The sequence below is a fragment of the Musa acuminata genome, chromosome BXJ2-6 (genome assembly GCF_036884655.1).
Source record: "Musa acuminata AAA Group cultivar baxijiao chromosome BXJ2-6, Cavendish_Baxijiao_AAA, whole genome shotgun sequence".
Classification (NCBI taxonomy): Eukaryota; Viridiplantae; Streptophyta; class Magnoliopsida; order Zingiberales; family Musaceae; genus Musa; species Musa acuminata.
In genome coordinates, this window is record NC_088343.1 from 1993863 (window position 1) to 2015773 (window position 21911).

Sequence of the window (21911 nt, forward strand, 5' to 3'; positions counted from 1 at the left end):
TGTATCATTCTCGTACTAGGCTTTTTAATGGAGTTGGGAAAGCATGACACGTCAGGATATATGAAGTGTTGTATAACGATATTTGGGCATGAAAAACAATGGTATGATCCAACAAGTCGGTATTATAGGAGGCACGACACATCAAGGTGTCCGAAGTACTGTTTAATGACATTTGGATACGAAAAGCAATGGAGTGCTCCAACGGGTCAGTATTACCATCAAAGGCCTCCAATGATGGGAGATAAAATTTGGCCTGGATCAGCTCCCCTAGATGCTCTTAGTAAATGACAACTGATATGAGGTGGGGTTGGCCAGCCTTTCCTCTTTGGATTGTTGAAATTTTTTTCGTATCTCTTCAAAAAGTTAGTTGATTTTCCATAGCCAAATCGTCAGAGAATTATCTGTTGAATTTATCGATTGGGCTTGGGATTCAAGTGGAATATAGTGGTAGTGTGGCAGTCCACCGAATTCCATGGTTAGGGAATAAGGTGCTTTCTCGACCGATGGTTTGACGGGCCTCAAGCACTCTTGAGATGTTGGTGTTGCATTAGATGGGGGAACCTCAACGAGTGCCATTGGCAATGGTGGTTGAGCTGCTAATCGTGATAGAGATAGTTACATCGCTTATTGAGCTATAGCAAGAGCAAGAGCTATAGTTACATCGCTTATTGCTAATCATGCCTATTAGTATTTGCACCTATTGGGTGAGAGGTTCAAGAACGTTTCAGCATGGACGAATAAGGAGTCACCCTCGAGTTATTGAATAGACACTAGTATCGCGTCGATATTTACACTAAGGTGGATGCATCCATGTGTGGCAAGGGAGGCTGCTGCTCCTCTCAAGTGAAAGTGCTGTGGTCGAGGGTAAGGCCTTCTCGTTCGAGCGTTTGTTAAGAGGGTTGGTAGATGAATGTTTATGCAACATTGAGCCCTTATAGCGCTAAAGACGCTAGTATCGTGTTGGCATTTACGCTAAGATGGATGCATTCATGTGTGGCAGGGAAGCTGTTGCCCCCTCTTGAGTGAAAGTATTGTAGTCGAGGGTAAGGTCTCCTCGCTCAAGCGTTTGTTAAGAGGATTGATAGATGAATGACCCTACAACATTGAACCCTTCTTCTAATATCAAAATGTTAAAAAAAAATATCATTGACGTTCTAATTAATTTGACGTAATTCAAACTCGTATACACAAAATTGTCTAAGGTGCCTCTAAGATGAAAATGGTAAACTTTTAAAATGCCACCTATACAAAAATTAAGATCGAAAAAAATTTCTCAACTCGTTATCTCTAATGTCGATAACCCAAGATATACAAGTATAAATACAAATAATCCAAAAAGGTTCGTTTTCTCTATATTAAAACTTACTTTTATACTTAATTGTAAAAGATAAAAAGAAAATTTATAATTATCTTTTTGATAATAAATAATGAAAATAAAATTTATGATTACCTTTCTAATCATGAATAATAAGAAAAAAATCTTATAATTATCTTTCTAAAATGACAATGTATCTCCTATCGATGTATAAGCTTTATTTAAAATTTTAAAATTTGATCATTGATGATCTTTTACCATCGTTTAAATTTGTAAAAAGCAGATTCAAATTAAAAAATATAATTTTGTTTTTTCCTCTCAAATTAAAAAATATATTTCACAAGGAGCATCGGCTTTTACTTCTCATAAACCTTCAACTAAAACAAAAGGTGGAATAATGACAATCTGTTGATGCAAAGACCAGATGACGTTCGTGAACTCGAATAACGCAGCAAAAGCCAGAATTCTGCATGAATATGACACTCATGTCACCTGCCACGATTTGGGCAGGCGTTTGCGAAATGTGAGGGATCACCACACACGAAGCAGCTTCCAGATACTGGCTCGCCGGTTGCCGATACGAATGCAACACCATTAGTAGGTGCATCTCGCCGCCCCCGGGCGCGACCACCTCTCCTCGCCGTGGAAGATGACCTGCCGTTGCCCCCACGGGATCCACCATGTCCTCGTGTTCCACCATCTTCCAAACTGTCTGCCCATCTGCATTCCAGAAAAGGATGAGATTGATTACTTTCGTCCACCCAAAAGAATTCTGGAGGGAAGCACAAGAAAAATCTTCTGTAGCTGAGTTAAATAAGCTTTCAGAGGGGTGGTTGAGGTGGCAGGCATGAAACAGACAAAACACACCTAACCTTCATCGAGTCACTAAAGAAAGCATCAGATGCTGCGAACCCACAGAAACCATCATGAAAGAGATACGTACACGAAAAAGCCGCATTCTTGTGATTGGCAGGTGTAGAACTTCCTTCCTCTATTACTTTCTGTATTAGCAGTTCGCAATGCACAAGTTGCTCCACATGAGTTACACTGGACTTCACCTGCGTTTAATAAATATGTGAGCCAAGATCACTGTTCCACTGTACAAGCATATAGATGAAGTAACATTAACTATCTAAGACCCTTTTAAGTGTCATGATCAGCAAGAGCTTTTGAGCCAACTGTTAATTGACTGCACTCATTCAGTATAGCTGAATTTTAAGGAGTAAGATATTTTATAAATTGAAGTGGAGAAAGAAATTCACAGCTGGAAGATTCTGCAAGCCGGATTACTGGAGATATTTGCAGGAAAGTAAGAAATTTTTGGCTTGGTTGTTGATAATGCAGTGGTACTCAGCCCAATTGCAGGCAATGGAACAACCCAAAGATAAACGACAGATCATGCTATCAGACATATATATATATATATATATATATATATATATATATATATATATATATACACACGCGCACGCACACACACCACAATAAAAAAAGACATCAATTGGTAACATTTGGTGCTTTGACCATGCTATTAGAAACTTCTAAGTCATGGATGAATGATTGCTAATGGTTACAAGTTCAGCTGCTAGTACCCACCACAAATGTATTAAGTCAACACGAGCTGGTCATATTGCAAAATAAGCAATGAAGACTAACCATTGCAGTAACTTCAATTTAATCTAAACCACAGGTGTATGTTATAGCTTGGACAATGACATGTCATACCAATGCAGTAACATCGATTTAATCTAAACCACAGGTGTATGATATAGCTTGGACAATGCAACTAATAAGCTGAAGTTGCATTTTAGATTTATGCTGGTTTAAGAGCATTAACAATTTAATACCTGAAATAATTCTAGCATTCCGGACTCGGGCAGGTTGAGCAGCACGTGGGCAGGAGGAATCCTGGGAGGGGCAATGATTTGAAGAATGCCCTGTTTGCCCACAGTGCAGACAGGGCTCCTGCCTTGAATTACCTCTACTTGCACTGCTCAGAGGCTCTGTGCCTCGCTGACCTCTTGCTGATAGAATCAGAGAAACCAAAATCAAAATTTACTATTATGATTTTGCTCAACGATAGAAATGTCCACTTATAATATTGATGAACCCCAATTACTATATAATGAGATCTGAATTTTAATGTTATTGAAGCTAACAAGTCACAGAATATGCAGAGCGGTATGATTCCATGTATGGTGAACTATAAGGGGAAATCTATATAAATGATGACATCAAAAAGTGCAGGACCTCTATCTAAATTGTGGTTGTAACACACGCAGGAATCTCTTATTACATTTAGTATTCTTTATGTCCTTTCCCAAGAGCTATTAGTATTACATACAAATTATGACTCAGAAACACTAGGCTTAGAAACCATAGCTTGTTATAAGTGTTAAGTACAAGGAAGATCTGAATAATGCAGGATCGAGATGAAATAATAGGTCAGCTTGCCCCAAAAAGAAAAAGATGGAAATTCTACTATGCCCAGTCAGTGACATTAAGGTCAAATAAAATTATCATCCACTGTATTTTCTAGTGACAATAGAGCAACAATAGCAACAGGTCCCTTCAGAGATCTCAAGGAAGGGTTCAAAATGAAGCAACCATGGCCACATATATGCATAGAAAGAACAATGCTGCAGCAAAAATGATAAAAACCATGTATTGCATCATGAATTAACAATACCTGCAGATTATTTCCCTGGAAGACACAGGGAAATAAACATAATGGAGAACAATAAGAACCAAGGGGAAAAGGCTACCGGCAAAAAGAATGATAATTGCACAATTGAAAACTCATTGTACAATCCAAAGCTGACTTCTTTATATTCTGGAACAAACCTGACATGCCAGTATGATTATGAGATCCTGTTCCACAAATCTCAATTAGTTCTCTCAGTATCACATCACAGCCACCAATACAACCTAAAGAAAGAAATGTTAGTACAATAATTGAATAAAAGAGAAAATAATGTACACTCAATGCCATAAGCTTCATAGAAGAAGTATGCCAATTGCCATCTGCCTTGCTTGATAGAAGATAATCAGTGTATCAAATATGGTGTAGAGTTTCAGAACAGCATATTTGGATGAAAATCATGTGTGTTCTCCAGAAGATGAATCATAAATATGGCTTGAATTCTAATTTGACATCACTAAATTCTATGATTAACTTTATTCAAACACAAAAAAGCCCCATAACTGAAAAGACTTTACAACAACAACAAGGTTGTAAAGTCCCAACTGAAAAGACTTTACTAGAAAATATAAATAAAGATTTAAATCCTCTTTATTGAATTAAGGATATAATTTTTTATGACTTAATGATGGAAACATGGCAACAGATCCATCTAGCTGACCCTAGATATTTGGGACATTACGGTTTGTTATTGTTGGTTAATAGCATTATAGCAGTAATATGGAGGCTGGACAGAGGACAAAATCATGTAAAAAATTGATTCTAGAGTAATTAAAAGGAACATTCCATAATCCATTTACTAGTTAAATATCCAAAATGATGTAACAATTCCCAAATCCAACTATTTCAAATCTCATTAGTGAAACATATAGACAGTGTTTGAAGAAGTCCCAAAACAAACTTAACAAGAACACTTACAAGCTAAATGTTGATTACTGTTGCAATGGCAGATTCATAATTCTTGGTAGTACAACAGCTCCCAGTACTTAAATACTGGAAAGTTTCAAGTTTGTCATGATCCAACACTGGTGAGACCACATGTTGCAGGTTTAGAATAAACCGATTCATCATGTTGGGCATGCTTTGGTCTTTAACCTTTGTGCATCACGTAGTTGGTGCTTCTGGGATATCTCTACTTCCTAAGTTTTGGATCAAGAATTGCAAAAAGATCACTGCAAAAATGGATATGTAGGTGCGCACTCAACATTCTGAGACAAAACAAGATTTTGTACTGAGATAGGATTTGCACATACATAAAAAAATCTAGAAGCAAATGGGAAGAGAATCACAATATGAGTGATACTGTAATGGGATGATGAATCTATTTGTTCACTTTATCGCCAAAAAAAAAAAGAATTCCTTCTATCTAATATGACACTAGTTATTTGTGAACTCAAGATCGATGTACTTGTAGCTTTCATAGGAGACTATAAATCATGTTTGCAATTGAATTTAATCACTGCAGCCATAATAAAGCTTACCCAAATGATCAACATCATAATTTGGAGGAATCTCCAGTCTTCGAAACTTAAACTGAACCTTGTAAACAGGACCTATATGTAGAATAACTTAATCAACACACAAGACAACACGGATAAGTAAAATAGCCCAACTTTTACAGCTCAGTTAGGATAAATGGTGATGTCAGGCAGACCTGGAGCACAACTGGAGCAAACATGATTGGTCACAGCTGCTTCTGATATTGATCCTGGAAGCCATACTACATTCCTACACTGAAATATATTCAGATAATTAGTGTACAACCACAGCCTATCAAAGAACCATTCCAGAAAACCATTACTAGGCATGGAAGTTTAGTAGCAATGATAATGAAAAATTATAGATGTGAGAATCATGGCATCACTTTTTATCAAATTAGTTCCAAATTCTAAATTTCTGATCTAAAACACTTCTTGTGTTTGGTAATAAGAATTGAAGGTCTCAGAGTGTTACAGATCAGATTGGTTTCAAGTACAAGCCCATTCCAAGTCAATCAAGCCAGATTCAGCTGATTGCAGAGGATGCAATCCAGTAAGACTTCTAAAACTTCGAGAGACATATTTCCAGCTGTTGGAGACATCCTGATTTGGTAAGGTCTAAAGATGAAAAATGGCTGCAAGAAGACTTAACTAAGAAAGAAATAATCCTTCATCAGTTCTATTTCAAGAAGGAAAGAAATCCATATGAAATGGTAGGGATCAAGAGTCCTTAACAAAACAAGAGATGTTAACCCCTTCACAAATGAACTCCATCTGCAAGCACAATTGTAATGCAGAATGGCCTAGTCCAAGACCCAGCCCAAGTCAATTAAGCTGAAGGACTTCAGAGATGAGACCCAGGAGGACTTCTAGAGCTTTGCGATAACTCAATCATCAAAGAGATGCATGCATCTTAGAGCTCTGAAAGTCCTCCTGGGTCCCATCTTTAGAAGCTGATTGGAACTTGACCAGATTGACTCTGCCTGAAACTGGTTCAAGGCTGATTCGCTCTGTAATATAGGCAATGGCAAGAGGAGCACTATGTATGTTCCTCAGTTGCAACCATCTCCTGCATGTGACCCTATTGCATTCAAATTACCACAATAAAAGACTAACTTGCAAGCAACATCAAGCTGCAGCTTCCTAAAAGACTAACCACCCACCTGCATGTGACCCTATTGCATTCCATTGAGTATGTTTCAATCATGGAAAGAATCTCCAAGCAGGTGGGTGCAATGTTGCACACGTGTAAATCTCTTTACACTCTTGGGTACTCTGTGACATACAACTCAACTTCCATTCTCATCATCATTGGCATGACACCTCCTTGCACAGCACTGATAAACCATGGCTGTCATTGTATTGTTCTAATGGTTGTAGATTTTACTTAATACTTAGCAGTCTTAAGAGCCTAAAATTAGTGTCATTATTTTTGTCACAAGAAAGTCAATGATTTTACTTAATTTGTTTAATTATACAACAACAATAACAACTACATTAAGCAGAAAGATGATATCTGCAACACAAAAACTTGAAGAAAACTATGATTGAGGAAATCATTATAACAGAAAAGAAGCCCTTTATGGTGAAGTATAAGGCGCAACATGAAGGTCTCAAAGATAGCAACTCACATTAGGAAAGCGCAAACATCCCACCATATAATCACCATTCTGGAGAAAGCAGAAACAGATTAATATTGAAGAAAAGATCAGATAGAATTTGTCCTTTGAAGATGGAATGAAACAAAAGAACAGAATAACTACCAGTCTTCGCTTCAGCACCATGTCAGCTTCACTGCATAAACTACATGGCCTTACAGTCTCTCCAACATTATGTGCATCCCCAGCAGATCTATTAGATAGAAAAAGGAATTAGAATCCTAAATCCAAAAGAGCATGAGTGAAAAAAATGCATGATTACCTCTCAAAGAATAAACCCATTGCTTCCAGGAGTTTCACTTTATTTCGCCTTGCCTACAGAACACACTTTTGGAATAAACATTTAAAAGGAAGCAAAAGAAAGAAAGTAATCAATATGAAACACATGATTTTAAAAGGTGTAGCAGGATTATTAGCAATAAATACAAGGCATTTCCACTCATTTAGATTGTAGCACATACTATTGCCCAAACACAAATTTCTCACTGGGCAGAAAGGGTTCAAACATTCCAGCTTATTCAGGCAAAAGAAAAAAGTAAGGTCTAAGTACGACAAATATCTAAAAGGTGTTTATTTTTACTATGTAGTACTAGAAACTAGAAAGGTTTCATTCTTTTATATGTGAACACTTAACAGGAACTGGCATAAAATGAGATTGAGTTTTGCCAAAATGTTCTCAAACTTGGTTGTAAAATACATTGTTCTGCATATTTTTCTCTAGCCTATATAGTTTTGAAGTACTAAGACAAAACAACTAGTCAATTCTAGAATCTTCACTAATCATGATTCAGTTTAATTTGAATAGTTAAAACAAATTACCTGACAAACTAATTTAATTTATTTGACACTTCCCTAACTTAGGTGGACAAACTGCAATCAGATTCAAACCTACATATAAATCATTTTTTGCAGAAGCACGTAAAATCATCAGTTCCCATCCTTGTAGACTTGATGCACTTCAATAACAGAATGATAATGTATGAACCCAACAAATTTCATTCAGTTCATTCATAAGGCCTACTAAACCCACTTTTGTTGATGATCAAGCAAGCCAGCTACTTTAGTTCATTTTCTAAGGCAAGAGAATGAAAATAGGCCAAATATTTTAACCATGTTAAATATGCGGATCTTGCAAAGTCTTATACAAGAATCTAAATACCACTGACTAGATAGAAAAGACTATCCAAAGGCTAATTAAAATAATTAAATAAATACTACAGTTGAAATGTTAAAACACAAGTATCATGGTGTTCTGCTGAATATTTTAATGTAACGATTAGGCTCTAAGAATGTGACTGAGTTAACCAGACTTACATCTAGAAAACAAGCTTTCATCTGTTGTAAGCAGCTCTCTAAAACCTCAGATTTCCTCTTTGTACCTATGCTTACTGCTTTCATATCACACTCCATCATCGCTCTGAGATAGGGTTTCCAAAGTTCATACCTGAATGGAGTATACACAAACATTGAAAAAAATAAAAAAAAGAAAACCTAAATTTATTTTATATTACTACAAAAGTAGTGTTCACAATTTATTAGTAGATAGGTCAACAAATATAAATGGAATCTTATAAAATCAAAAATCCCCTGGGACGTGACCAACATGATTTCATTAATTAAGAAATTCCTTATTATGACAAGTGCACGATGTGCAGTAGCTATACAAATTTATTTCAAAAGGTAGTACTATATTCTCTAATGTTCCATGAATAAGAGTTCAAGAATAATGAAATAAATCACCTTTTTCTACATGCAAAGGAAGAGAACATTAGTTTGAAAGTTAAAAAAATATGTTAACCCTACCTTTTTAAACTAAGGTAACCAATATTAAAGAAGGCAACAAGAAGCTTCAACACCATAAACTTTGCAACTATGTAGACTTTGAACATATAGGTGCTGCAGGAGGGAAAAAATTATAATAGCATATCATTTTACTGTTTGACTGCTCCATGTACCATACTAGATGTAAAGAGAGTAATTTCATGCTGGATGACACATGTTATGATACACAAGACAAGATAACAATTATTTACGTACCCCATCTCATCATAGCCCATCACTAATGCTTCACCCTGCCATTAATAGATTACATGGTCAGCCAAAAATTTAGTCAACAAGAATTAACTGATATGTGAAAATCATAAAACTTCTATGAATTAATGGAAGCAATTTGATCAATATAACAAAAAACAAAGAGATGTTTGATTGAACTCTTCTAGGCAAAGCATGAGAAGATGAAGTATGACCAAGATGAATGAAGGCGACAAATGTGACAAAAGATGAACTAACTATAATGGCTGCTTATTCAATATAATATCAAACAGACCTGTTTTGATAAGATGTCTTTAGCAAGTGATAGAAGAGACCCCTAGCAGTGTTAGGCAAAGCAAATCCCAAGTAAGCTTATTAAACAACAGCCAATAAATATAGGAGGTGATATACGAACCACAAATTTCACAAATACTTTGCAGATATTTTTTATTTTTTTATAGAAGAAGACATCTTGACTAATTTTTGGGCTCACAGCAATTTCCAAACTTAGGTCAAGCATTTACATGATGTTCCATGCCGAATTGGTCACTACCAGTCAATAAAAATGAAATCCATGTATGTAATCATTATTGTCTGTCTGATAATTTATATGTGCATGTACATACTGCCAAACTGGTAAAACACATACACGTAATTTCTCAAGTAAAATAACTCGTGAACTAAACAGAAATAATTAATTGTCAGATAATTGCAATAGTATGAGGAAATGCAAGAAAAATGCAGTAAATTTACATATTTAGCTCAACAATAGAACTTAACAAATCACTAAAAGATGTCAATATTAATCTCTGTAAAGAAAGACAAAAAATAACATCATTCTCATAAATGTATCCTGCGGCAATAAAGAACAACATATTGTATCGACTTCAAGATTATATAGTATATACACTGCTCAACATATGGGTATTCACATTAAATATTGAAAATCTCGATCTAGTGTCGATACCAGTAGACAACTAGACTGGTGTGGCTCTGGTTTAAGGACAATTTACCGACATTCGGTACAAGTCAAAACCACCTAGACTAGAGAGAAGGGGAGGACGAAAGAAGAGGAGGATGAGGCATAATAATAGGACTAGGAGGAAATGGAGTTCCGGACAAGGAGCAGATGACAGTGACATGACAGGATGTTAGAGGCACAGTTGTGACACAATGGGGAACAGGCAGAGGCAGTGACAGGAGAGGAGAGAGAGAGAGAGAGTACACATCGGTATACAGGTCATACATCAAACAGTTTCTTTTTTGGTTCCTTTTCAGTCTTTTTAGGTTTTTTTTTTTCCAAAAATCAATATGTTCGGGTATACTAACACTTGATATACCAACATTCGATATGTTGGTATGTACTGATATGATGCCAGTCTGATCCCTGACCAGTACACAAAATTGTGAACTTTGGCTTGTCTAATATAAATTAGGCTCTTTTATCATCATTAATTATGTATGGCATGACTTAGAAGAGGTAAAAAAGGAATCTGGAATTCGGTTTGTCATAAATAAACAGATGTTGGCAATGAACCTTTGACTTGGATTACTTGTCTGACTCAACAGGATACTAGATTAACATAATGTGGAAAATTCAAAGAGGTAGAAATTGGCAAATCCTAGGTGGCTAAATCTCACTAGTCTGATCAAGAGTATAGACATCATGTGATCAAAGTATTCCTTCATGGGAAGCTCTGGATAGGTCTTTCAAAGAAAAGTTATTACTATAAAGTTAAAAAAAGAAGTGACTAGGATCTACAGTTTCTAACATAATGCCCATGTAACACTCACAAGACTTCCTGCATACACTTCTCAAATGAAAGGGCCATGTATATCGAAGAAAGAACAGACATGAAGGGACGCAACATACCTCCAATGATCTTAAAGTGCGAAAGAAGCAAATTTTTCGAGATCTAAATAGCCATGTATTCCCACAAAGAACAAACAAAATAGAATTTATATCTTTAAATTGAACTGCATTGTTATTTTACTGCCATAAACTTTTCCATCTTATAACAAGCATGATCTAGCAACTAACAATAGATGGAACAATTTTAATTTTAAATCATAGAGTTTGCATGGATGCTTAATTGGTTGCATGAGTTATACCTAGTGATTAAGAAGAAAAATAGGTACAAATATAAAGAGCTACAAAAGCATGAACAAAAGGCAATGAGAATTACTAGGTTTGTCGGTGAGAAACGAGTATTTGAATCTTTTGTTGCATAGCACCGATCAAGTAACTTTTTAATGTGATCGTGCATTGTTGCATCAGTGCCAATTCCTGCCTGAAAGCAGATTGAGCTAAGTGATACATCATCAAAAGATGGCTTATGCAAGAATGTGTGCACCAAAAGAAAAACAAAAGCACAAGGACTTATACAAGCATTCATAGACACACCAAAAAAAAAAAACAAAAACAAAAGCAGGACTTGTAATAGTGGATGCTTACCTTGTCCATACAACTAAGTAGATCAGCTTCACTTAGAAGAGGAGGTGGTCTGGTCACCCCTGAATCAAGGGTCAAACTGGTTGGAATAAACTGTGAAAAGATAGAGCAACATTAACTCATTATTGAGCTTTATTGAACATAGATATCAGTCTAAATAGAAACATACACAAAAATAAGCAACAAATTAGAGGCTCAGTATTAGTACATATGCTAGATATGTAAAGTCCTACTTCGAAACTCAGTTTTGTTTAAGAGAATCATAACTAGAAAAAGAAGTGGAAAATTTTCAGAAAAGGAATATCAACATTTAAATATAGCAAGCTTCCAGCTGGTGAACAACTCCGGCAATCATGAACTATGGGATATACTTATCAACAAATCCATTCAGATTGTCCACAAAAGCCAAAAAAAGGCTAATGATGAAATTTCACGGAAACCAAAAATTAGAAATTAGAAAACAAGAATAAAGATCAAGGACCATTTAAGTATCAGGTGATGCTAGGCTTTTGAAACATCAGAGGTACAAAAGCCTTGAACATGATGCACATCTGATAGCCTACCAAACACATCTAGCAGTGAAATCTCTAACCAATAACAGCCAACTCACCCAAAGCAGACATGAATAAAGGATATCTGGAAACAATTTGGATTCAGAAAACTATTCCAAACATTCCATTTCACCAGTGAGTGAGTAGCTCATACTATCCAATTTCGCACCCCACAACTTATGATGGATTAAGGCATCACAACTCCCCTATCACATCTCCAACATCCTGGCAGTAACATATAAGCCAAAATCCTTCCCTGGCAGATAGCATGCAGGATTAGGATTAGTACTGTCCATTGATTGGTTTGAAAGCAACATGCTCTGAGATCCAACTGATGTAAACTCAATAGCCTAGTCCAAGTATTCACTTAAATTGGTACACCTAATACGGTACGGTTTATATAACTAACCTTTAGAAATCTACCAAGGGTGGTGTTTAGTATTTTAAACTTTTAGTTTAACCATGGCATATGTAAAAGTCAAACTTAAGCTAATCAAACAATTAATTCTAATCCAATATTGCAATCTTGACAATCGAATCCATGCCAATCATTGATGAGACAAGTATGGTCCATAATACACAGGTCAACATATGGTACACGGTTAGATACCATTATCCTAGAAGAGGGGAGAAGCAAGAGTAGAGTAGGAAGAGTGCCAAGTGCAGGCTAACAACACGAGAGGCAACGAAGCGAGTTTAGAGATGGGTGTGGCGCTAGCAATAAGCTCAATTTACACAGGTTACCAGTAATTCCAACTCTGGACCATCTAAAATGGGACAATCTGCGTGGCCTTGGCCCAGACAGGTAAATACTGCCAGGTACATACATGTTCAGAAAAAATTGCAATCCCTGGTTCTAACAAATAGATGATATCTGATTTAAGCAGGATCATTGTCAACAATCCACCTATGGAGGCTTAACTATGCTTATAGTAGAGCCTAAGAAAAATTACATTTTTCCCAAAATTCAACTTAACTAGTCCAATCTCATGTTACAGACCAAAATCCTATTTAGAAATTAAATGATGAATCAAGTTAAAGAAAGGACTTAACATTTTCCCAAAGGCTGCACATGAAAATCTTTTCTTTTAGTAAAGTAAGAATGGACCCCTCTTTCAATAAAATACTCCAGAAATCAGTATATAAAGTAGTGTTCTTATCTTTTTTTCAAATAGCATCTTCTTAGAATGTAATTTTTAGGGGATTACAAGCAAAAAATTGCTTCATAAATTTGAACAAATAATAACCTTTCTTGGGCATGGATCAAACCAGTATTCAGCTCAAAATAATATGCTATCTTTTTGCTTAGCATGATCATGTTAAACTACTTAAAGTACAATGAATCTCATAGGGAGGTTCAAGTATAAAACAAGTTACAACTCAAATTTCAAAATTTTCAATTAAGAAATAAATCTACAGAACAAGTGAAAGGCAATAACATACCTGTTGCCCGATTGTGTATGTAGGAACTATATTACCTCCCCATGATTCAAACCGATAAACATCCAAGTAATTTTTCTATCAAAGAAAAGAAAGTTCAGAACATAAATTAATACTTAAATAAATTTCCTACTTTTCCAGTGACCAAAATTAAGTATCTTTAAGAATGATTCAGAAAATAAGAAATAACTTTTAAAAGTCTTTAGAATAAGAAAAGTGACCAGAACAATAGCATAAATATTAACTTAACAACCATGCAATGCAAGCAACAAAGTGAAGATAACATCTTCTACTCATATGTGAGCAAAAGTTGGTCTGAGACTGCTTCCTAACATTCTATGGTCAAGCATTAAGCAAACTAAATGTTCCTTGTTTGTGTAATCCACAATGCTATATGAAAACCACAATATTCAAATGTAGTAATTTGCAGTTTCAATCCTTCTAGGAAAACACTAAGTTCTTCAGAATGTTAAGGTCGATAACATCATACAAATATTCTCTCTATATGAACAAGATCTCTATCACCCATCAATATCATCCAAGACATAAGGCATGCCAACATGTAACTTTGCTGCCATCGATCCCATGTGATCCAAGCTGTTTGCCACATGCTATAATCGCATAGGAAAATAAAAAAACTTGTTTACCAGTTACCACAACTTCATAATATCATCTCAAGTTCCAAAAACTGTCATCTATCATTTGCAAGACTGCCTTATTTTCAGCAAATTGCAAGCATCAACAAGGAATTATTTGATTGTGCAGTCAGTTCATAGCAAAATATTAGTTTATAATCCTCTCAAAAAGCCTATTTACATAGTTATTTCCTATTAATCTGGATCATCTGCTCTCTGCAAGAAAGAGTAATTGAAGTACCTAATATTGCAGAAGTGACAAGAATGAAGGTTGGTAATAACAACTAGGAAACAAGCCATAAATGCTTGTAAAACAAATCAAAAGAAATAGCATAAACAAGTCAAGGAAAAATCAAACTGATCCATAAAAAAAAGAAACAACCAGAAAACAGCTACACAAACAAGAAACAAACATATACCATCACCGAAGATTAGTAATAACAAGCTAATGTAACTTACAGCTATTATCACACGTCCTGATGCAGAAAACTGTTCACCAGCAATGTCAATTTCAACTGTAGTTTCAGCTCCAACTGCGGGTTGTGAGACGCATGCAAGAAAATGACGTACAACAAGCTCATACAATCTCTGGATAGAACAATTAAGATAAAATATAAACTTACTAGACCATTAGAAACAACAGATACACCTTAATCCAAGAGTTAAATCAACTGAATCAAAACCAAATATGTGACTTGCATTATAATTTAGTTGCTTGTGTACATACATTGTGGTCTTGGCTCCACCCTGTTTCACCAGCAGAGAATTTTGTTGGATGAATAGGAGGGTGGGCCTTGTCATCATGCCCACCATTGCTAGGGTTTCTCCAAAGCCTTGCTTCTACATCCAAAAGTTGTTGCGCATATGAACCCCAAATTGGATGTGTTACTTGCTCCCGCACAATGGCCTAGGCCATAAAATGGTCAAGAAATAACTGAACATTATAACAAATGAGCAATATAAAATAGGTGAAATAACGTCCAGTATATTAGCCAATGACAGCAGGAAAAGGATTATTATTTACTATTAAATGGATGCAATGACATCAGGTTGCGACTACTTCAAAAATAGAAAAATAAAGCTTCAACAACAATTATATGCATACAGATCTGACTTCACGAAGCAAAAAAACAAACAGAGAGCACAAAGAATAATATAACTGAGACATAATGTTGCTAAGTCATTGATTACTTACTTAGCAAAGAAAAAGTCACTAATCTTCCAAACAAACATGATTATCCACAATTTCTTTACAATGTGGCACCATATTAATACCCATGACTCATGGACCATAAGGTCAAAAACTTTTCAAGGCCTCAGGATAATTAAAAAAGATGGTCAAAGTGATACCTACAGAATCTAAATTTTTGGAGGCAACAAATAGCCTATACAAAAGTCATTCTATAAGACAATCAACAAGTTGCTAAGATAAGAGAGAAAAGAAAGAAAAAGAGGCAAAAGAGTTCAGATCAGTGAGACAAACACATAAAATAAAAGAAATTACTAAAAAATTAGGGGGGCTTCTACAGTTTTATGCATGGTATGCAATTTCGAATAGTACCGTCCGGTATGGGCGGTACGTACCGATCCGATGGCATACCGGTACGCAGATCGCCCGCTACTAGACAGAACATGCTACAGTACTATATTATAGCACTGCTACAGTGCTACATTAAGAGAAAAAATATTTAAAACCACTCGGTACGTCCTGGTGTACCGAGCGGTACATGGTACCATACCGTACCAAGCGGTACATGGTAACATACCGTACCGAGCTAACCTCAAAACACCGGTACGGTACGGTACGGTATTGCATACCTTGATTTTATGGGACATCAGACCCAAGGGAGCAAAAACAAAATGTAGCCTTGTTGGAAAATGCAACAGCTAAAGTTCTAGTTCGGGAAAATTATGTCAGTTCTGGTCTTATCTACATAATACATATGTGTAATGATTTACAATCTGGATACTACAGCATGATGAACGTTCTAAGACACCTAAAAGGAAAGGAAGAGCAACAAAGAAACACATGCACATTCAGTAGATGGCTAGTACTTGAATTTGCACTTTCATACTTTTAAATCAACCTTACAACACTCATCCACATATGCATAATATACATGATATAAATAAATAAATGTGTGTGTGTGTATACATACATAAATATATATATATATATATATATATATATATATATATATATAGATAGATATATATATATATATATATATAGAGAGAGAGAGAGAGAGATGTGTGTGTGTGTGTGTGTGTGTAAACATGCTCTCCATGATCCAAGTAAATGTATTCTGTTCACCTAGGTGATCTAAAGAAGTCTACCTCTATCCTACCACGTCTTAGCATTAGTAACTTTCTACATTCTTACATTTATCATAGGTACCAAACAAACCATGCTCCAAGGTTCCTCGGAAAACAAAAATAGTTTGCCAACCAACTATTTTCTTCAAAATAGTAATATGCTGATTTTATATATCTCCTCGTGTAGCACTAAAGAACTAAAACCCACCAAGGATGAAAATTCTTCCATCAAAAAATCATTCCAGTGAAACAATCATCAAGCAAAAAGGAATGGCAGTAATAAAAGTGTTTCTCTCCTTATAGAAAATGTAACAGGACTGTAATCATTGTTAAAGACATTTATATATTTGGATAAACATTTGAGTGAGAAAATTCATACTTAATCATCATTTTCATAGTTAATGCAGAATGAAAAATGATCCAGATGATGAGTGTGAATCCAACAAATAGAAGAATCACTCGAAAACATAAGAAATCAACAAAAACTGAGAAAGATCAAGTGAAGGCTTAACATAACTTGCTAAACATCCTCCTCTTTTCAAAAACATCTTCCTCCAGTGCTTCCTCCTCGTCTTCCTCAGTTTTTAAGTGAATCCAACAAATAGAATAATCATTCAAAAATGTTTTCAAATGGAGAGGAGGAAGGGTACCTGTTTTTCTATTCATACAAAGACATCAAGATTTCCTTTCATCCTTAACCTAACTTGCTAAACGTAACTGCTTTTCTTTCAAAAAGAAAATGTTCAAGTGATCATAAAGCAAGTTCTATTGTGCTATACAAGAAGATCAAGAAAAACTAAGATACCAACATGTAAGTCTGTGTTCACTGAGAAGCCATCAGTCTCAGTACGAGGGTAGCTAATGAATCCAGCCTGATAAAGTTCTTCTGCTATCTAGATATAAGAGACAAGTTAGCATCACAATTCCAGTGATAGTGAAACATAAATAGGCCAAGAGACATGCAGCACAAAATAGGAAAATGAGAAAGAAACTCTTAAATCTATCAAGATGATTAGCATACAAAATATGATAAATTGGAATATCACGAAATAAAGATTCCAAACCAACTAGTTTTTTTTTTTCATTTTAATCCACTCAAACATTGTGTCCATTAAGGTTCGCAATATCGTACCGTACCGGTGTTTCGACCTGGGCTCGGTACCGGTACGGTACGGTATATCGAGCGGTACACCCAGGTGTACCAAGCGGTATACTCCGGTGTGTCAAGTACTGTAGCTCTGCTACAGTGCTACAGTGCACTCGGACCGGTAATATGCGGTCCGTGTACCGGCAACCTGTTAGACCGGTACGTACCGCCCGTACCGGATGGTACAGTTCGGTACTGCAGACCATGGTGTCCATAACTCAAAAGGTTAGAATGGTATCAAAATAAAGTACTTCAGGCTAGGGTTCCACTCTTTCAAAGTGATGGTTGATAGCAGCAAAGCACTAGAACACAATAAAGCAATGTCAGGAAATGCAGCGGTGGCAGAGAACTAGTGGTACCTTTTTCCTTTTTTTCTACTCTTCCACTTATTCCTTTTTTATCCTCGTCTTTCATAACCCTGTGAGTTCATTGTTTATATCCTTTTTATGATCATTATAATATAGTTCATTGTTAGCAAATTAGAGTAGTTTATCAAAAGTTTTAACACCATGAAAGCTGATCGAAATGACACATCCAGATTAATAAGCACGAACATATTATAACCAGAAACAACTTCTATAATCATTACTAAGGAAAATGATAGGTTAAAGCAAAAACCAGAAAGCAGCTGTGTTTGTACCTCACCTTCATTGTGTGCTCAGAACTCATCCTGAAAAATCTGGAGGCACGTTTCTGAAGTTCAACTGTACTCAAAGGATATGGAGGATACTTCAACTTCTCCTGGTGTTTAACATTTTTAACCTGAAAATGCAGGAAGCATAAACCTAATACCGTGCATTGCTGGACATGAGTAGGTTATATAGCATGACTGGAAACTCACAGTTGCAGCTGGTTCTTCAACGCACATCTCATAAATTACAACAGCACTTGTGTAGTCAAATAAATGCCCACGCCTGCATAGAACAAGTATTGTTTATAAAACATGTGTATGTATCAAACGTAAATAGCAGAATATCAAACGATATTACATCCAAATAAAATTAGCAGTTCCCTCTTCTGAAGTATGCGAACAGTTAATCGTCCAAAATTCTTCAGCTTCATGGGATTGTATTTCCCAATATCTTTCCACAATGAAACCAAGAGTAGGGAACTGCACCAGGCAGAGAAATTTCATTAGAAATCAATCTACAGAATATGATATCTGAAATATAAAGTTCAATGGAACCAGATTAATGATGCTTAGTTCTCAACTTAAATAAAATAGATATACAGTACAAAACCTGACATGGACCATAGCTTAGTACAAGACTCCTATTATCACTGGCAAAATCGAGAACAAATAAGTCTTTTAGTAGCATAGTTTGGAACCTAGTAAAGGAGGCACCTATTCGGAGATCAATTTCCTGCAAGATATCATCGTTTATTAGTTTTCATTTGCAAACCAAATATAGGAAAATATAGAAAAAATGTAAATAGAAAATTTATTCTTTTAATAAGTTCAACCATAATTTTCCAAGTATTTTACCCAATAATTTGGTAGTCAAAGGCGAACCTATGAACTGGAATCAAACAGATCATTGTTATAAGTTATAACAATAATTTACCTGCCTGGCATCTACTGCATCTGAGAATAATTTGTTGGGTCGTGCAAGATTCTGCACAGAATGGTGTATTTCCCTGCCAGTTCTTAGAAGTTAGCATCACAAGCTAGTTAATGCAAATGAAGCAACAATATAGCCAGAAAGTAAGCACAAGGCACCGATCGATTAATGCAGAGAAATGAGCCCTCCAAATGTTGAGATGATCATTGACAGATGTGCAAACTTCTATGACTTCAAAGGCAATATTTTCACCCTCTCTATCACAGTCCAGCCACAGAACAAGCCACTGGCATCTCCTTGCTTCCTCCTCCAAAGTAATTTTGATGTCCAACTTATCCTGCACTTCCAGGAAATAATGAAATCTTACAATCCTATGTTTCAGATCAAAAGATAGAACAGGAAGGCAACATCAAGTATCTAATCAGGTACAAGTTGAAGTTGCAAATGCATTGTCTATCTAGATTAGGAGAACAAAGAAGTGAGATGAACCAGCTTAGAAAGAACATGCCAATGTTTGTCTGTTTTCTGATCCACAGATTTGCATGCACAAGACACACAATATCCAGAATGATTGCCGCCACCTCAGTATTGACTCTGATGCTTCACACATTTAGACTGTCCTTTCTTCATTATTATGTGTATTATTTGACTAATTTGCCTTAATCAGTCATTATTTTTATCTGAAAACCCAAGTTCCATTTTGCTAGCATCTGTTCAATTCCTTCTATAAGGTTTTATCTGAAAACCCAATTTGTCTATATCGACTATTGAAGTAGAAGCACTTCAATGATATTATTGAAGTCTAACGATGATGGGACAGAAGAAATGCCAGAAAATAAAGAAAGATGAAGCAAAATGAGAAGGCAAACCTCACAACCAGAAACAGCCAGGAGTAAGAAACATAAGACTAGCATTTTAACATCTTAAATGCCTGAGAGAAGTACACATTTGGTGCATGTGCTCTCCTTCATGAGACACAATGTGAGATCCAACTCACTGGTCTGATAGTTTTGTTTCCTTCAATTGGTACTCAACCAGGTTCACTGGGTGAATATTTAGGCATTACATTACATATCCAAAAAACATGTGAAAAAAGGAGTTACAAGAGAACTGTAGGGTGTATAATTGGTAAAATGATCTTGATCCCTTAATTTGTAGCCATATCATGATAAAACATATGAAAAAAGGATAAGAATGTTGATATGGAAGTGTAGAGTTATAGGAAAGATAGAAAAAGAAATATTTTTATTCATGAACAATTAGATATCGTTTTGATAGAGAATAAGATAAAAGAAAATCATTTAGAATGGTATAGGCATGTACTTAGGAGATCTCTAAATGTGATAGTAGATAAAATGATTAATGCTAGTGATACAAAGAGAGATAGAAAAATATCTAAAAAATTTTAATAGAAACTGTAAATAAGGATTTAAGTACTCTAAACTTATGACTTTTTACATATCTCAATAGCAACAAAAGACCCATGCAGCCAACCTCAAACAGTTGAGACTTACAAAATTGTTATTCTTGTATCGTGATAAAAGGACTGGGATGCTTGAGTTATTTCTGCACATTTTGGTGCTAACCATCAGAAACTGTGTAGGGCTCCCTGTCCAAGACTTCTAAACTCATTGTTCCCCAGAACACATCCTCTACAGGAATCCCTCCCTATCATCATCCCAAGAGTTTAGATATTTGGACTTCAACATCTTGTTCTGCTCATCCTTACTAACATAATATATCTAAATATGTAGATAGATGAAACACAGCAACAAAAGGACGGCCAACTTACCACATTCATGATAGGGCCACCGTATATCTGCCAGAGGATCCTTTATAACTCAGAAAAGGAAAAAGAGAAAAGAGAACGACCCATTGAGGAGCAGCACAGCAAGTGGACATTCTACCAAATCTCCAAGAAAGGATGAAACCCTAAATTAGACGTAGACAAGAATCTAAAATGTTAAACATTTAAAATCCTAAATCGCTATTTTTCTAGCAACAGCCAGAAGAAACGATATGAAGAATCCAAAGGATAAAAATTCAAAACTTAATACCAAAGATAAAAATTGCAAACAAACATCCGTATGCAAGATTGTTGCAATACAGTAATTCGAAGGGTTAATTGATAGATGGAAGGATCGATTCATTTACCTGAGGCACGTGCTTGCGCACGGGGGCGTGGTAGAGCTCGGCGGGGTCGCAGGAGTGCCACTTGCGGAAGCGGTCATCGAACTCGAGTTCCATGAGGTGGCCGATGACGGAGGTGACGAGCATGTGGCACGCCTGACTGCCAATGGTGTACTCGAACTCGAACACCCGGTTGTACCGCGACCTCCCCAGCCTCGACCGCATCCCTCCGCTGCCGCGCGACAAGATCTCCGCCACCGCCTTCGCCACCGACGGCTTCTCCGCCACGTTCAGCACCCGGATCATGCGGCCTCCGCCGCTGCGCCGCGACATTTGGAAATGGCGCTTCCCAGAGCGCGCTCCGCTCTCGCCCTATAGACGAAACGAGACCAACGGCGGGGATTTCGAATTCGAGGCAAGCGCGCAAGTTCGCCGATGGGTTATTACCCAACCCTCGTCGCGAGCTATTTAGAGGACAGAAGGGATCCGATTTGG

The 21911-nt window shown here is 36.2% G+C and overlaps 1 protein-coding gene across 2 annotated transcripts; it reads right to left on the reverse strand.

Annotated features, from left to right (window-relative positions):
- Positions 1-1628: 1628 nt before the first annotated feature.
- On the reverse strand, positions 1629-21882 carry LOC135586661 (DNA topoisomerase 3-alpha-like). Of its 2 annotated transcripts, XM_065111302.1 has the most exons (25): positions 21441-21882; positions 19445-19623; positions 19290-19362; positions 18966-19088; positions 18714-18835; positions 18566-18638; positions 18370-18486; positions 17387-17470; positions 14989-15168; positions 14721-14849; positions 13630-13704; positions 11639-11728; positions 11370-11474; positions 9190-9224; positions 8956-9048; positions 8467-8596; positions 7415-7467; positions 7258-7345; positions 7126-7164; positions 5671-5749; positions 5498-5569; positions 4160-4243; positions 3163-3339; positions 2259-2373; positions 1629-2035 (listed from the first exon to the last, which is right to left on the reverse strand). In XM_065111302.1, exons 1-25 carry the CDS (start codon positions 21747-21749, stop codon positions 1804-1806), a joined length of 2856 nt encoding a protein of 951 aa, XP_064967374.1. In that variant the 5' UTR covers positions 21750-21882; the 3' UTR covers positions 1629-1803. The 2 variants fall into 2 exon arrangements, with proteins under 2 accessions (XP_064967374.1, XP_064967375.1); XM_065111303.1 differs by lacking the exon at positions 8956-9048.
- Positions 21883-21911: the final 29 nt, after the last annotated feature.

Bases quoted from the DNA above. Each gene is read 5' to 3' on its own strand.
- LOC135586661 (XM_065111302.1), bottom strand. From the start codon at position 21,749: ATGTCGCGGCGCAGCGGCGGAGGCCGCATGATCCGGGTGCTGAACGTG. The intron at 15,169-17,386 runs GTTGGTATCTTA...TTTATGGCCTAG, and splicing joins CAGTGAACACAGACTTACAT to GCCATTGTGCGGGAGCAAGT. The intron at 7,165-7,257 runs GTAGTTATTCTG...TGCTTTCTCCAG, and splicing joins TGGTGCTGAAGCGAAGACTG to AATGGTGATTATATGGTGGG.